Source organism: Brachionichthys hirsutus, chromosome 4 (genome assembly GCF_040956055.1).
Source record: "Brachionichthys hirsutus isolate HB-005 chromosome 4, CSIRO-AGI_Bhir_v1, whole genome shotgun sequence".
NCBI classification, from domain to species: domain Eukaryota; kingdom Metazoa; phylum Chordata; class Actinopteri; order Lophiiformes; family Brachionichthyidae; genus Brachionichthys; species Brachionichthys hirsutus.
The window spans coordinates 16,075,484-16,091,942 of NC_090900.1; the positions used below are offsets into that span (position 1 = coordinate 16,075,484).

Genomic DNA, 16,459 nt, shown 5'->3' on the forward strand with positions numbered 1-16,459 from the left:
CTGTGAACCATGCGAGCTAAACCCGACACGATGCCACACCAGTACGGCAGCGTACAGGAAGTGAGTCATCGCTCAGGCTGGGTGTACCTACACCTGCTCAACCCCCCCCCCCCCCCCCCCCCCCACACACCACACACCGCCATGTCCATTTACCACCCCCTGGCGGGCTGCTTCCCCAGGCCGTTCGATAATGAAATGTCAGGGACCCTCCCCATCACGGAAAGCAGCCGTCTCTTGAAATCGAGGTCGGCTCCATTATTTATTAATGGTTTGGCGGCCCCGTTTCCTGCGAGGCGGGGCCTTCCTCCAACACGTCTGCTGAGGTGCGTCTAATAATAGCCTCCGATCCTCTGAAGGCGGCTCGAAGCATTTATGAAAAAATAACGACACCGAGAAGTCAGTCCTTTAAAGAGAGGAGCTCACCGCTCTGCGTTATTATTACTGCAGTATTCCAGAAAGCGTGCCACTCCAGAGCATCGGGGGGGGGGGGGTGTCCCCCAACAACAGCAACTCAGTGCCGATCCATACATTTAGCACGCAGGGTGCAGGACCGGATGAGGGGCGGGGCTATCATTTGCTTCCCACACACAGGCACTCGTTATAAAACACTTATTACAGTCGCAGTACTTGAAGTACTTCAAACGGACGACCGACCTTTGCTAAATCCTCTGCCGCCCCCAGAGGCATCGGTGGTCGGTGGGACGACGGCCTCATCAGAGCCTCCGGTCCCATCTCCAGGCGAGGTCGTTTGATCTCTGCGTACTCCAGCTCTGATTGGCTGGGCTCCGGCAGGTAGAGGTGCTCATAGCGAATGTGCTGCTCTTGTCCTCTGGAACAGAAACGACGTGAATTAAGACGCAGGGATCAGAAAACCCAAGAGAACCGCCGGGTTCTGGTCTCGCTCCCGCCGCCATGGAGGTTCTGTCGGAGACGCCGTTTGGATTTTCACATTTACTTGTGATTTTTTTAAAAGCCTCCATCCCATCTTGTAAAATCTGATTCACTTTGACTTTTCATGTTGGTGTATAAAGATACCGAGAACAATCTAGAACCTTCTGGTGCTGATCCAGATCACCGTGTGGACGGTGTAGATCCAGATAGGAGGGGGACGAGCTGCTCGGGGGAGGAATCAAGTAAAATACGGACGTGAACGCGATAAAGGCACTGACGGCCGAGCCCACATTGATCTTTGTTCTTGAGAAACCAGGCCAGGCGTGGCGCTGGTTCCGTTTAAACCCAACAGCCTCATCAAATCCTATTCATGCCGGCTAAATTTAAGCGCATTTGTAGAGACGTCCCATCAGGCCGGCCCAAATCTTTACTTTTGTGTTCAAGGCGCACACAGAGGCCGCCTGGCCCGATTCGATTCTTCGAGCCGGGCCCATTCCCTCGGCATGGGAACACGCGATGGGAAGCGCCCCGGTCTAATGGTCTTAGAAACAGCCGGTCGTCGTGGCGACGCTCCGGGCTGCTTTATTAGCCTCCGTTCATCCTGCCCTGGAGGCAGACGCTCGTCGGTGTCAAAGTGGAAGTGGCTTCAGAGGAAGGGTGGGAAAACGCAACCATAATTACTGGTCCGGACCCACGACGGCCGGGCGTGTGGCTTCTGTGGGCGGAGCCTGCGTCTCGCAGGGTGCTGGTGCAGCAGCGTCCTCGAGCTGCGCCGCAGACGAGCAACACACGGGGGGCAAAGAGGGAAATGGATGGAGGGAGAGTCCATCCAGACGGCGTGCGACTCCCGCCCAATCACACGCTTCCTCATCTCCATCGAGGGGTAGCACTTACATAATCCCCACCCCCCCCCCCCCACCCCTCCGCTCCGCCTCCCGTTCCCGACCCCTCCCGTGAGCGTGCAGAATAATCTGATCCCTGAGGAGGATGAGCGACGGGGGGGGGGGGACCTCCACCAGCAGAGCGCCGTTGGCTGTAAAATGCGCCCGCTTCCTTTCCCCGAGTCGTCTGGGTGATCTCAGACAGACGGGAGGGGGCTGGACCAAACGGCGAGCACCGTGGCTACGTTTGGAGCATTACAGGAAGAACATATCATCACCTTGAGAGGAGGAACCTGAATCAGCCCCGCTGGGAGGAGGAGGAGGAGGAAACGGCTCCTCCTCCTCCTCCTCCTCCTCCTCCTCAACGCTAACACCGCGAGCAGGTCACACGCGTCTCCAGGCAGAAACAACCGGACGGCGTTCAGCCCGACTTCCTGTGGCTGGACTGAAACAGTGAAAGCCCCACGGAGGACCGGCGCGCAGGTGGCAGTTACATCAGGATTACACTGGGGGGGGCGGGGGGGGGCAGAGGCTTTACTACAATAACACTGCAGAAAAACAACGATGTCCACATCCCCGCATCGATAACGCCGATAACTAAACGAGGCACCGGGACCACACGAGCGGCGCCGGACACACCTCTCATTCCCGGGCTGGAACTCGGACAGCAGGGAAGGTCGACGGCGGTGAGGCTGGGCCAGGTGGGGGCTGTAGTCCCTGGTGTGATGAGAGTGGTAGTCCAGCAGTCCCACCTCCTGGAAGACAAACAGCATGCCGTGTTGAAGAAGACACCTTCAGCCAGAGCCCCCTAGGGGATAACGTAACCCCCCCCCGGTGCCGCTTGATGTCCACCGGGCACGGCGTGGCGGGCTCCTTACCGCGTGTGGCCGCTGCAGCTGCAGCGGGAGCGTGGCGGGGCTCGGCAGGTGCCGTGTGTCCATCGTCCTCCGGCTCGACGGCGCAGACTGGGGGTGAGAGGACATGCTGGCACGGCCGCTTCCTCTACAGGCAGGAAGTGGGCGTGGCTCCAGAGCAGACGCCGCACATTATCGGCCGTTTCCCTCAGCCGGCAACCTGCGGAGAAAAGCCAACCTCGGCTGAATGAATTCACGCCTGCAGAAGCAACACGAGAATCGGGCAAATCGGGCGAATCGGGCGAATCGGGCAAATCAGGAGAATCAGGAGAATCAGGCGAATCAGGCGGATCAGGAGAATCGGGCGAATCAGGCGGATGCCTCCGGGGCGGCTGGTGGAGAACGCCGCCCCATCAAAGCACCATGTGGAGGCCTGCACCTGCTACGCTGAAGCCCCCCCCCACTGAACGGTCCACTGTCCTCACATGGAGGACACGGACGAGCGACCGGCCTGCAAACCAGAAATACTGGGCGTTTAAGGAGGCGACTCAAATAGCTCGGCGACGGATGGACGCGTCGGCCCTGCGCAGATGTCATCGGGTATAGAGCGCTCTCATTGGCCGAGAACGATGCTGTAAAAGCAGGCACGCACTGAACTGCAGCACGCCACCGCGGCGAGCGAGGCCTGCGCGGCGCAACAGTACGGACGAAACCGGAGACAATGCAGAAGAGGAACATGGTGAATATATTAAAATAGCTTTACCCCCCCCCCCCCCCCCCAGTGGGATTTGAAGAGAAGAATTTTAAGATCTAGTGCAACAAATAGTCACCGCTGAGACAAACCGTCTGGCCCTCGGCCCTGCACCGTTCTCAGGGAGCCTGTGACGGTCGTCGTGGGTGGACGGGTGTCCATGTGTCCCCGTGTCCCCGTGTCCCCGTGTCCATGTGACATTTGTAAGCGCCTCTGATTTATGACCCTCATAGCTCATCTTTCACCAAACTTCTATTGGTATAACACGTCTACACGCAAAACAAAGGAACGAGAGCGAGCCCCCCCCCCCCCCCCCACACACACACTATCTGCAGCGGGTAGAAGGCCTGAATCCAGATGAGAGGCTCAACACATGCGCTGGCAGCGCTACAGACACCCACAGGCGAGTCCGTGGCTCGCCGCCAGCGAACCCAGTCACCTCGCTGCAGCGTGCCTCCCCCCCCCCCCGCCTTTGCTTTCGTCTTCTGCACACAGCGAAGTGGGCCTCAGCCTTCGGCGGTGAGAGCCAATATTTCATCCCCTGCACCCCCCCCCCCCCCACCCCTCTCTACCATTTTAGGAATGGCTGTGGAAATACGAGCGCAGAGACGGCTTCCAGGAGGCCGACTTCAAACGACGGCCTAATTCTACTGACGTTAAACGGCTCATCAAACCCGTGTCTGGCCCGACTCGGCAGCTCCAGTCGAGCTCTTTCGGGTTTCCGGCAGCTCGTAAGGTTTTCACGTTCCGTTAATTACGCGTCACGCCAGAACGTTTAGCGAGGACATCGGCACGAGAAGGTTTCTGCCACGGCTACGACTCGAGGCTCGGTCTGGAACAACATCAGAAGTCTGGAGAGGGGGGGGGGGGGGGGGGGGCTGCTAGGAAGCTCAGCCCAGGAATGTGGCACCCTGTCAGGTCTCATGAGGATTTATCTCCTGGAGCCTCATTACTGAAGGACCCGGGACAAGGAGACCCCCGAGCTGAACACAAACGCTCCACGGCGACCAACGGGAGGCTTCGCTTTAATTCACCCTCTGGTGGTCCGGAAAAAAGACCGGAACGAAAGCGCGAGGAGCTCGTCCTGAAAGCAACCCCGGAGCGGCGCTTCATCCGAGGCTGACCTGTGTGAGGTCACGTCTTCACAGGACGCGTTTTCCACGCGGCCACGCCCATCGTGTGTTTGCGTTTCATTTGCTGTAACCTTTCGAGGCCTTTGATTGGATCGTCCGAGGTTGGACGTTACGAACGCAACATCATGATCGTTGCGCTGCCCGAGGCAGGTTCTCTCCAATCCGTATTCAAGCAGCCCATTGTTCAGGTCAATTGTTTGATTTCACTGAGCAGGCCTGCTGCGTGCTAACGTGCTAACGTGCTACCGTTAGCTGCAGCTATGAAACGCAGCTCAACGCTCATCTCCTGAGGTGTTGGACCGACGTGTCGAGTTTGTTGAACGCCACATTGAATGTTCTTTTTCTCTCTTTAGTCCACGTCACACTCGGAAGCAAACATTTTGCACCAATAGATGAAAAGTTCTTCTTCGAGAAACTCGAATATTTCCCCGACTTTCCCGTGATAAACTCTAGAAACTCTTTCACCCCATTTGAAAAAATGAAGCTCGTGATTTCGGATTTAGTCTTAAAAACGAAGAAGCAAAAAAGAATAGCAAACATCTACGTGTGTGTGTGTGTGTGTGTTCGTAGAAGAGTAAAGCACCCCTGAGCGATTGAGCAAGAAAAGAAAGGAAGCAACAGTCACCAGCATCGGAGACAAATCCGATGCTGGTGATGGACCGGAACCGAAACCAGCGAAACCATTAGAACCAAACATCAACAGCGTCGCATGCGTTCGACTCTCAGACAGGAAGCCAGCGGCCTCAACGCAGCCGAGGAGATTCCGGCGGAGGCGCGCGTGCCCGGCCGAGCTGGCGAGGTTGACATTTGTATGAAGGGATGTGGTTCAGTCACCTCCCTCCACCGTGGGGGGGGGTCACAGCGTTCATCCTGAACGAGACTTACCCGATTCTCGCCGTGCCGTCAGCAGCGTGATGAGCGCCGACGGGACGCCTGCAGCAGCGGTCGCAGCCTCATCGTGCGTTAGCGTTAGCCGCCACGGCGGGGTCCGAGTGAATAATTAGCGTGAGGAGCACACGTGAGAGCGTTCGTGTCTACAGGTAGAGCGCTTGTTCCAAATGCTGCAGCTCTGAAGCACATCTACAGCTTCGGACGCGTTTCAGATGGGGGCGTGGCTTACAACGCCCAAGCGTCTCCTCCTCAGCCGATCACAAAGAAGAACCTGAACCTTTAGCTCAGGGTTTATTCTAAACGCGATTCATTCGTCACCTCCAGCGCAGCGATCACAGATCCTTAGCTCCGTCTGATTGATTAACGTAACGTCACGAGACGACGTCACCGTGTTTCTGTCACGAGGACCCGAAACAGACGGGTCACGTTTGTGTCTGACATCAGCGACGACGAGGGCCAGTGATTGGCTGGCTCTTCTTTTATAAAACCTCTAACCCGACTCCATCTCTGCATTTGTATCGCGATCAGTGACTGACGTGATTCCTCTCTAACATTCCTACATGAGAACAGACCCGTTTGAGTGTTCTAGTCCAGCTAAATATTTTTATTTATCCCATCATATATCTCTCCATCCCCACGTCAGCGGCTGAGATCTGTTGCCGCGGGTAGCAGAACTGCATCTTTAGCATGCAGACGCCAAAGCGACATGAAAACAACGGCGCCTCACGCGTGGCGGGATCTTAAAAGGACTAGCGTGTCAGAGCAACGCGCCGAATCAGCTGATCCCGGGCGATGTAAAGGAAATAGAGACCGCCTCTTTATGCGGTGAGAATAAAAACAAGCGAGGCTGCGTGGCCAGTCGGTCCGCAGCCAACACAGCGAGATCCAGGAACGCTTTAGTTCGACCCGACCGCCTGCTCGCCCTTCCTGACAGCGCATACGGGGGTAGCATAACGGTGCTCCTTCTGAACCGCCCCGTCATGGACCCCCGTGTAATGGCGCTCCACTTAGACCGTCACACGTCACTCGTATTTCTACCTCCGGATCATCAACCCTGAGGTGTGCGCCCTTTGCTGCTCCCGTCGATACGCATTCCAGAACCACGCTCCGAGCAGCACCGTCAGGCCGATCACACGGATGAATGGAGCGCTTCCCGGAGCCGTCGCCGGCACACGAACACGAGTAACGTCCCGTCAGCCGTGTTGCATAACGGAGCCGAGTGAATAACTCGCCACAGAGCCGCTCCTGAACGCCGCTAACCCGCTGCCTGCCTCTCTTTGTAAGTTTCCAGCGCGACTGGTTCAACGCAATAACCAGGAAAATACAAACAAGAAGCCCCGTGAATAACAAACGACACAAACAAAAGCCACAAAGCACCTCGCCTCATAGACGGGATGGGTTGAAGCTGCAGCATCGCAACGTTTGATTGGTCTCAAGCAAAACACTAAAGACGAGTCCAGAAAGGGCCTCATGCGGGTTAAAGTTCACCTCGGAGAACCCGCCTCCTCTCCTCACACTTTCTACTCAGACTGCCGGAGCAGCTGTGCGGGAGAGCGTTGTGTAACGGCGAGTATCGTAAAAACGTGTTTAATGGCGACAGAACCGAAACAGTATTTAGAAAGACGAGCCGGCCAGTCCAGGAGAAAGCAAGCGGTTCTTCTGAGGCATTCGTGGACCGGAGGAACCTTCAGCAGTTCCTGAAACCCCCTTTTCATCGCTTCCACAGCTCAGTAGGGGGGGGAGGGGGGGTGATTTGCTGCTGAAGAGCTGCAGTTTTTGAGGAGACTTCATTTTGAGCGACCCAACAACCGTCTGGTAAAAAAAACGCACTCATATAACGACTGTTTTAGAAGTCAGAAAAAGGATCAGCTTGACCCCCCCCCCCCCCCCATCATGTCCAACCCCCCCGCATCCTGACAGATCTGATCGGCACCCCTGTCCTGGAGGTTTGGCGCTCGCCTGCATCTAAGGAACGTTAAAACGGCTGTGGATTACGCCGAAGCCGCTGAACAGATCTGACATACCGCCGCCGGGGTGGGGCGGCGTGAGAAAAGCGTGAGCAGGATGGTGTGTGTGCGTGTCGGTGTGTGTGCGTGTGTGTGTGTGTGTGTGTGCTCGTCTACACCGCTGTCGTCGAACAGCCTGATGGGTAAAAAGAGGATGGACCGCGGTGGCTGAGCACCCCGGCCTGCTAGCACGCTACGCTAGCCACACATGAAGCCCACCAGAGACAAACACCAGACAGCTGCTGCTCCTCATTCAGCGAGAGGAGGGGGGGGGGGGGGGCGGGTTCATAAAGTACACCGCAACATACCGACGGTGTGTCATTTCCCTCTAATTATTGTTTCATGCGCTGTAATTACAGTAAACACAATCCTAAATTCAATAAGCAGCGTGAAACGCTTCTCGGGGAAACGGTGACACCAGTTTGGAGCCGAGACTGGATTTGTGTCAAGGCGCCCGCGTGTCAAAGCCAACATTAACGCGGCCTTGCAACAGAAGCTGCATCCGATACAATCATCATCATGATCATCATCGGTCATTACCTAACTTAGCATGTTAAATCGTTTCTGAACCGACGATCACACAGTTCGATCAGGCTCATCACAGTTTACACAAAACGCTCATGACAACGTCCCGGAGCTTGAAGTTTCTCCAGAAACTAATTTACTGTCAGAAAGGAATACATTTTAATTATAAAAAAGGGGCCCGACAGAAACTATTCAAATGAATTCATTCTTCTTTAACAAGACAGAAATGATCATCATTCAGACCAATCAGAGCAGAGCGTTCTTCAAAGGACGGCTGGCCCCCGCCTTAATGTTTTTACACAGCGTTTGGGTGATTCATGATGATGCAACATGCTTTCCTACCCCCAAAATCCAGAGTGGGGGCTCGTCTTTCCCAGACAATAAGGCCAGCAGCGCTCGCCCTCTCCCCGTTTCAGAACTATATTGTGTTTCATAACAAGAAGAAATTGAACAAGCAGCGAATCGGCCTCCCTGAGGCTCCACACTGAGCACGGGATTATCTCTGGCCCCATTACCCACTCTCCCTCTCTCTCCTCGCTCTCCTCTCTCTCCTCTCTCTCTTTGCGGTCCCGCCTGCTGAGCCGAATCGGGAAACCCGACGGTCAAGGAGAAGCAACAAATCCGTGCATTCAAGAGGCTAATCCGTGCACGGTGGATGTTTCTGCTGCAACAATGCCCGAGATGAGCAGATTATTAACATCTGCACGAATTATCAAGAAATTAATATTCACAATTAGATTTTTGACATTAAATGTTTACGTCAGAAGGTGGCGGTTAAACGCCCACAGGCTATTTACGTTACGCATCACATCAAGGGGCGGAGCTAATAACACCTCTCCTGGTGTAGCGCCAGCTGCAAGGCAGCAACAGTAAACCAGTGAAGCAGACGTACTTTAGAACAACCTGCTTTCATAATCAAACAGTGGACGTGATTTAGTGGGGACGACTCTTCGTTCCAGGATCCACACAAGCCAGAAACCACAACGCCTCAGGCAGAACTCACCATGGTAACGGGTTGAAAGACCCGCATCAGGCAGGAGAATAAAGCGAGAAACTTTCCATCCCCGATTCTAAATCAAAACTTTTCCATGACTAACCTGGCGCAGGCATCCGTCTGATGTTCGTCTGAGCCGATTTACTTTTTATTACACACACAAAACGCAGAGCTCTTCAAATCATGCTTTATCACACTGCAATTACAGCTTCTACTAGAACAAACATTCTAATACTGCGCTAATCGTAGGCCCGATTAGAATCATTACGTTAAATAAATCACAGCCTAAACATAACATCTACTTTACCAAGCTTTCCACATAATCAAGATGAAAAGCTGCGACAGTTTATTTTGCATTTTCTGCTTAGAGATTCTCAGTATTTGGGATGTTTCGCCGTTTCAAAGCTCTCGTGATGACGATGATTGATAACTGATCGTTTATCACGCAGTGGCGGACATCCACCTCCTCCTGGATCAATACTCATGCTGACCTCATCAGAGGGAATGATGGCATTTCTCAACAGGTCAACAACATGACAGCCAATCAGAAGAGGAGTCGGGTTTGCGCCAGGTGGATGATCCACCTGCTGACAGCGGCGTCCGCCAAAAGCTTCGTGGTTAAGTTCAACTATTAACGCAGAAATGGACCAAGGTCAAACCCAGATCGATCCTCCCAGCCTCGGCTCGGTATCCATGACGATAAACTACATCCGATCACGCATCTCGCTCAGCTAGCTCCACCACGCACCGAGCCAGCTTCACGCAAAACCATTGTTTACAAACGCAACCGCGTCGGTGCCTAGCTAGGAACCGAGCTAGCCGAGTTAGCCGGCTAGGGTACCGGACACACGCCGGGAACGTTGCCGGCGTTCGGTAACGGCAGGCGGTGCCGGGGATGCGAGGGGAATTTGTTGCGAGGATACCGACGAAGGGTTCGGCCCGTTTAGCACAACTAGCGCCAGCGCGTCGGTTCTGACAGCTAGCTTGTGAAGCTAGCCACGCTAGCTTAGCCTAGCCATGTAGCACGTGCTCCCGATTTATAAAATAATCAACCATCTGGCGAGCTAGTAGCGTGACGTTGGTGCGGCCGGTCGGCCGGACCGCTGGCTGACGGTACGTTTCCTAAATGTCCGGCTAGCCGTGTGGCTAACGATGCTAACAGCGACGTCTCCTCAGAAGATTAGCCGGAGCCCGTTATCCAACACCAGCACAGACAGACAGACAGCCGGCCAGCAATGGAAGCTAACTCACCTTAGCGGCAGGGCAGCGGAAACCATTCGGCGGTGTTCCCGTTTAGTAGGCCCCGTCCGTCCCCGGTTTCTATTACACGTCTTCCCGCGTCGACGGAGCGACTCGCCCCGGCTTTAATCCCAATGAAAAAGCGGTTTTCGCTCTCATCTGCTCCGCTGGCGGTCTCCGGGTCCGTCGGGCTCGTCCCTGCTCCGCGCAGCGGTCGAGCACTAGCGTTAAGCCGCTGTTGCTGAGCCCATAGCGGGGGATGGACCGCCCCTCTCCCCCCATTGGTCCGCATGCTCACTCGCCCCTCCTCTTTACTCAAGACTCGTTTGACACGCCCACAACAAACAGCGATGTAGTATTAAGGCTCCGAAACAACAAACACGAACGGCGAGGAACACCTGAACAGGTGCTGCAGGAGAAGCCGGAAGAACCCTTTGATACCGGTCTCAGGAGCTACCAAGAGGAAAGGGATCGATGAACCAGAACTTCTGTCTGCAAAGGGAGTGAAAGCATGCTGAGATCAGAATCACAATCAGAATCAGATCCAGATCCAGATCCAGATCCAGATCCAGATCTCATCCAGCTTCATTGAAAGGTGGAAATAAATTGGACCAAAAAGAGTGAAAAGGGAAGATGCAAACATTAAACCTGCCAGATCTGAAATATGTGTAGCGGGGGGAGAAAGGGGGCTTCTCTCCCGTCCTGCTGGGTGGGGGCTTCTCTCCCGTCCTGCTGGGTGGGGGCTTCTCTCCCGTCCTGCTGGGTGGGGGACAATCCGGATGCAGCCGATGGTTTGTCCTTTCGTCTGGGCGACGCCTCAAAAAGCAATTGATGCTGTCCAAACCCTCTGTATTCCCGGGTCGGGGGGGGGGGGGGGGGGGTCTACATCTGTGCTGCTTGAAGTCCAAGCTGAGCGCTGAAGGATGGCTTTTGGGAGATCACAACATTCCCTGCTGTAGAGTTAACGACTCCACCGGAGCCGCTGTCTCCAAACGGCGTGGAACCGCTCCGTCTCCTGGAACCACCGCCGCTACGTAATCCTGGGTTAGGGTCATCATCTGGTTCATCTCAGAGATGCCCAATTTGTCATCTTGCTGATGAAGCACAAGCGTTTCCCATTTCCCAGATAAAGGGAGCTGACGAAGACGAAGCACCAGATGAAGCTTCTTCACTTGGTGGGACAGTAAAGTAATCCCTGCCTGGTCCCGTCCCGGGGCATGTTCGGGGGTCGGAATCTACGAGTGTGTCAGACGGGTGCTGGTTGCCATGGAGAAGCATGAGGGGGTTGAGGAATGGATGATGGAAAACACACTGTACCCGAAACGGACCGTGGAATTTCTGATGAAATGGAAGTGAAACGGGGAGCATGATGAAATCAGGAACGTTAACGGATGCCGTCGGGATACGGGAAACAAAAAGACAGCTTTTGAGATTACACAAATACATTCAGAGGCGGCCTCAGGGGGGGCCAGCTGAGGAAGAACCCGAGAGGAGGGTTCTGACGGACCCACAGGAGGCCCCAGGACTCGCATTACACCCCCCCGAACTGAAAGAGCAACAACAGGAAAGAGGCCTCGTCGGAGCTGGCGACACGGCCTGCCAGATTAACGGAGCCCGATCCAAGCGGCCTCCAGGTGGCGCTGCCTTTCAGAGCTGCCGGATCAGAGATGTGAAATTAGGAAAGAGGCCTTCATTCGGTAAAAAGTTGACTTGAATCTGAAGCACGTAGCGACAGGCGTGTTTGGGACTAAGGCCGGACGCTGGTCGACTATTGATCTCGTGGCAGACGCCATTAACGCCGTTGATGGCGTTGACTATCTGGAATCCAGTCAGACTGAACATCTGGATATCGGAGGCAGGATTTTTTTATCTTCCTAATCATGATTATTCACAAATCAGTTTGCAATGCAAAGTCAAGGCTGACACTGATTCAGCTCCTCCTCCTCCTCCTCCTCCTCCTCCTCCTCGCTCAGAGTAAAAAGGCAGAATCTCTCCCTGCATTGTTGGAATTCCAGTTCAGCTTCCTGAGTCTGGCCCCCCCTGGTCGACCGCCAGCACACACTTTACTCCCATCTTCTCCCTTCCTGCCGTTTATCAGCCTCGTATGTCCATTAAATGTCACCGTTTCAGACGAAGAGTCGCTTTGATTGGCTCAGCAAGAAGAAATATTTATCAATAATATATTTAGTTAGAAACGTTCCAATTGAATGAGCTCACTTCAATGTAAAGTCAAACCGTTAATCGTTTGATATAAAAGTGTTTTTGTTTTTTTGTTCCTGACGTGGATGTATTTTGGTTGCCTAGCGTTCTGTGAGGGAGGAGTGGGATGGGAAGGGGGGGGGGGGCGTTCAGAAGAGTGCAGAGCCCCCATAAATAAAACGAATGAAATGGCAGTTGAGTCAGGAGAGAGGTCGAATGGATCGCTGGTTGCCCCCCCCCCCCCTGATTTATCCTCCGTGTCCCAGCGAGCACAGCGGGGGGGTCCATTACCTCGCCTCATCAATAACATCTCATAGACAGGGAAAACGGCCGCCGACAACCCCCCCAGGGCCCGGTTCAGGGGGCTCGCCCGGTGGGGGAGAGGAAGCCGGGTGGGGGATGGGTTGCTTCAGGGAGGGGGCGCCGGGGGCCGTTCAGCAGTCAGAAAGTCTCCATCACATACATGTGCTTTTTTACAGGTCATTTCCACACGGGTCGGATCCAACAACATCCCAAAGGGTTCCTGCAAACAGGCTCAGGTGGGTGACAGGTGGATCCGGGGGGGGGGGGGGGGTAGAGTTAAGCAGGAAGTAGTTCTTCACTGGGCCTTGGAAGAGTTTTACATGAGAAATGAGGTGAAAAGTCAACGGAGCTCGCTGATAACAGCACCGAGATAAGAGTGTGTGTGTGTGTGTGTGTGTGTGTGAGTGTGTGTGTGTGAGTGTGTGTGTGTGTGTGAGTGTGTGTGTGTGTGTGTGTGTGTGAGTGTGTGTGTGTGTGAGTGTGTGTGTGTGTGAGTGTGTGTGTGTGTGAGTGAGTGTGTGTGTGTGTGTGAGTGTGTGTGTGTGTGTGTGAGTGTGTGTGTGTGTGTGTGTGTGAGTGTGTGTGTGTGTGTGTGTGTGTGTGTGTGTGTGAGTGTGTGTGTGTGTGTGTGTGAGTGTGTGTGTGTGTGTGTGTGTGTGTGTGTGTGTGTGTGTGTGTGAATGCGAGCTTTCAGGTCCAATGAGATCACAAGCTGTGGAGGCCGGGGGGTGTCCTCTATGTTCAGACAGTATTTAGTTGTTGTTTATCGACTGAAGGGTTTGGGGTTAGGGTTGGGGGGCTTAGGGTTGGGGGGGTTAGGGTTTGGGGGGGTTAGGGTTGGGGGGGTTAGGGTTTGGGGGGGTTAGGGTTGGGGGGTTAGGGTTGGGGGGTTAGGGTTTGGGGGGGTTAGGGTTGGGGGGGTTAGGGTTGGGGGTTAGGGTTTGGTTTGAAGCAGACTTCTACGCAGCTTTTCCGCTGACATCAGTGCGTCCGCTAGAGGGCAGCGAGGAGTTCATCAAAACAACTACAGTATATCGTATATACAGAATAACTACGGTACTTAGCGGGTGGCGTGCACAGCGGTGACCTGTGAGGTCATTACGCTCATCCAGACAGACACTGATTGTAAACATGCAGGCTTTCCACCCCCCCCCCCCTCCCTCCTTGAGGAGAGACTCCTCCTACTCAGCAGCTTCCTCTGCTGACTCCAAGGTCAGAACGTTCTCAACCCGGCCGGCGAGCAGAGAGAACGGTCCATTAACGGGCCGTGGAGCCGCGCCTGCGTCCGGGAAAGCGTCGATGCAGGGATTCAGGCTCCGCTGGGAATAGCGGCCGCTCCGTAAGCCTCTTCTCTGCATGCCCCCCCCCCCCCCCCCCCCCCAGCACAGAGGCGACGACCTTCCAGGTGTGTTCTGTCAGAAAGGCCCGTTAACACAGAGTGTAAAACCAACATAGAGGGAAAAGAGAGGGAGATGGCGAAGGAGGCGGAGAGAGCCGATTGGTCACCGTCGGCGTAGCAGCCGAGGAATTTAGCCTTCGCCTGCCAGAGCCGGTGAGTCACATCCGATCGGGGAGACGCTCAGATGTGGGGGGGCGTGGGTGGGCTGCAGAAATATGATACAGCAGCGCTGATCCGGAGTCCATCCGCCTCGGGACGTCCTCTAGGCTGAGGACGCCGAGGACGTCTTTGTCCACGAGGCCGGCGGGACGGCGGCGTGCTAAAAGCCCGGCGTGAGATGATGACATCATCTTCAGCCTCCGCCTGTGTGAACGTCGACTCGGACTAGAAGCTCTTAAAGGAACAGGTCGCCCAAAACGAACGCTGCAGTCGTTGGACCGAGTGTCGTCTCCCTCCTCTTCCTCTTCCTCTTCCTCTTCCTCTTCCTCTTCCTCATCCCGACCACCGGGGCCTGTTCTGATCCGGCTAATGATCGGTGCCCGTCCAGGTGGCCATTCTGCTGCGTTTCCTTCCAGGTTCAGGGGCGGCGGGGTTAAAGGTCACACAGGATGTGACCTTTAACCCAGCAGCAGCTCCTCCCACCATTAATCTGCTCTGGTGATGGAATGCTAATTAATGACGCTCCGTCGAGGCGGCGTCCGCCGGCGCTGGACGTCCCACGGGCCGCTTAACGCTTCGCACATGTTTTTCCATCGGTCCGCGTGGGAGGATCCTCCACCGGGAGGGTCTCGGGTCTTGTCTCATACATCCACCGGGAGGGTCTCGAGTCTCGGCTCATACCTCCACCGGGAGGGTCTCGGGTCTCGGCTCATACCTCCACCGGGAGGGTCTCGGGTCTCGTCTCATACATCCACCGGGAGGGTCTCGGGTCTCGTTAAAATAAACCTGATAGCTGCCGCCGCTTCTGCCCGGTCACATGCTACTTCTCCACATTAGCCTGCATGCTATCATAGCAATGCTATCCATCGACACGTCTGTTAGCATTGCTGCTAAGTTAAAGGACCATTGCCTCAAATATAAGTTACTTCCTTCCTTGTCTGCCTAATTGTTGATGACCGGCATCCTGCGTGGTCGCCTGTTCCTCCCTGACTGCTTTCACCTGTGTCTCATTTGCCGTCTGTATGCACCTGTGTCCGTCGCTGTCTTTTGGGTCTGTGTCAGTTCTGAACCTATGTCCATCCCTCTCCCACTCCCTCGCTCTAAAACGTCCCCCGCCTTCCCATCGCCGCCGCGGGGAGTTAGCCGTTCCCTCCAGTGTTTCCAGCTCCGGGTTTGGGAGGAGCCGCTCTGCTGGCTGGCGGCTCCGTTGACCCGGGCCAGGAAGCTGCTCTCCTCCTGGGCCCGGTTCCCACCTGGAGCCGACCCAGAACCTTTCACACTTGCTGATTCTGAAAAACGAAGACTTTTAAACACATCATCTCGGCTGATTCGACTTTAATTAGCACCTTTTCATTATTTTTTTACAACTGAAGCTACGAGGCTAAGTAGCGTTAGCCGAGCCTAAGAGGAAGCACCTGGGTGGAAACACGCAACCCCACGTTTTAAAATTAAAACAATAAAGAGTTTGAGGACAAAGAGGTCACAGCAATGACTCACCCCCTGCCCCCCCTTCCTTCCTTCTTTACTTCCACCATTTTGGCGAGGGAGGCGCCCCCCTGGAAGGGGACGGGACCCCATCGCCTCGTGGCAAAGCAGCGCTTGTGTGTCTGTGTGTGTTTGATTTATGTATCTTGTCCAGAGCCCGGGTCTCACCCCACCATCCTCCCCCACTCTCCCAACAAAGCCCCCCAAAATGTGTGTGAGAGGTTTTTTGGGGGGGAGGTTCCCCTCAGAGGCGAATAGAATGAAGCAGGAACTCACACCCTGGCCGGAGAGCGTTCCCTCCCTCTCGCTGCGATACGGGACGGAGCTTCGTTTTGGGTCCTGGGGATGAAAGCATGCAGGAAAACACCCCCCCCCCCCTCCGTGGGTCCCCCCTCCGGGTCAGCCGGTCCACTCGCGGGCAGGAATCCACCAGGATCTCACGTTGCACGTTGTCAACACGCCCGTTTGTGCGGCGTGGCGCTGAAGTAGGTTAAAGGTCACCTCCATGCAGGCAGTAACAGAGATCCTGCTGAGGTCCGACCCGGTCCGGACCCGATCCGGTCCATCATGTGTCGATCCAGATGTACAGTCCAACGGGCCTGATTCCACCTTTGGCTCACAGAATCAGGGTGCATCCTCTGGGAGCCATGAACGTCCAGGATTTGGAAGTTATTCCACTCAGAAGGGGACAATATGAACGTGACATTTCCACCGGAGACCAAATCTCCAGAATCCCAAAGATCCGTCCT

General features: G+C 55.0%; 1 protein-coding gene across 1 annotated transcript in view; it reads right to left on the reverse strand.

Annotated features, from left to right (window-relative positions):
- ncor2 (nuclear receptor corepressor 2) overlaps positions 1-10,205 on the reverse strand; it is a 29,531-nt gene extending 19,326 nt beyond the window's left edge. The window contains 4 exon segments of the mRNA XM_068738472.1: positions 655-829; positions 2,412-2,527; positions 2,651-2,846; positions 10,178-10,205. Coding sequence (XP_068594573.1) covers positions 655-829; positions 2,412-2,527; positions 2,651-2,755 — 396 coding nt within the window. The 5' untranslated portion in view covers positions 2,756-2,846; positions 10,178-10,205.
- Between the last annotated feature and the right edge of the window lie 6,254 nt (positions 10,206-16,459).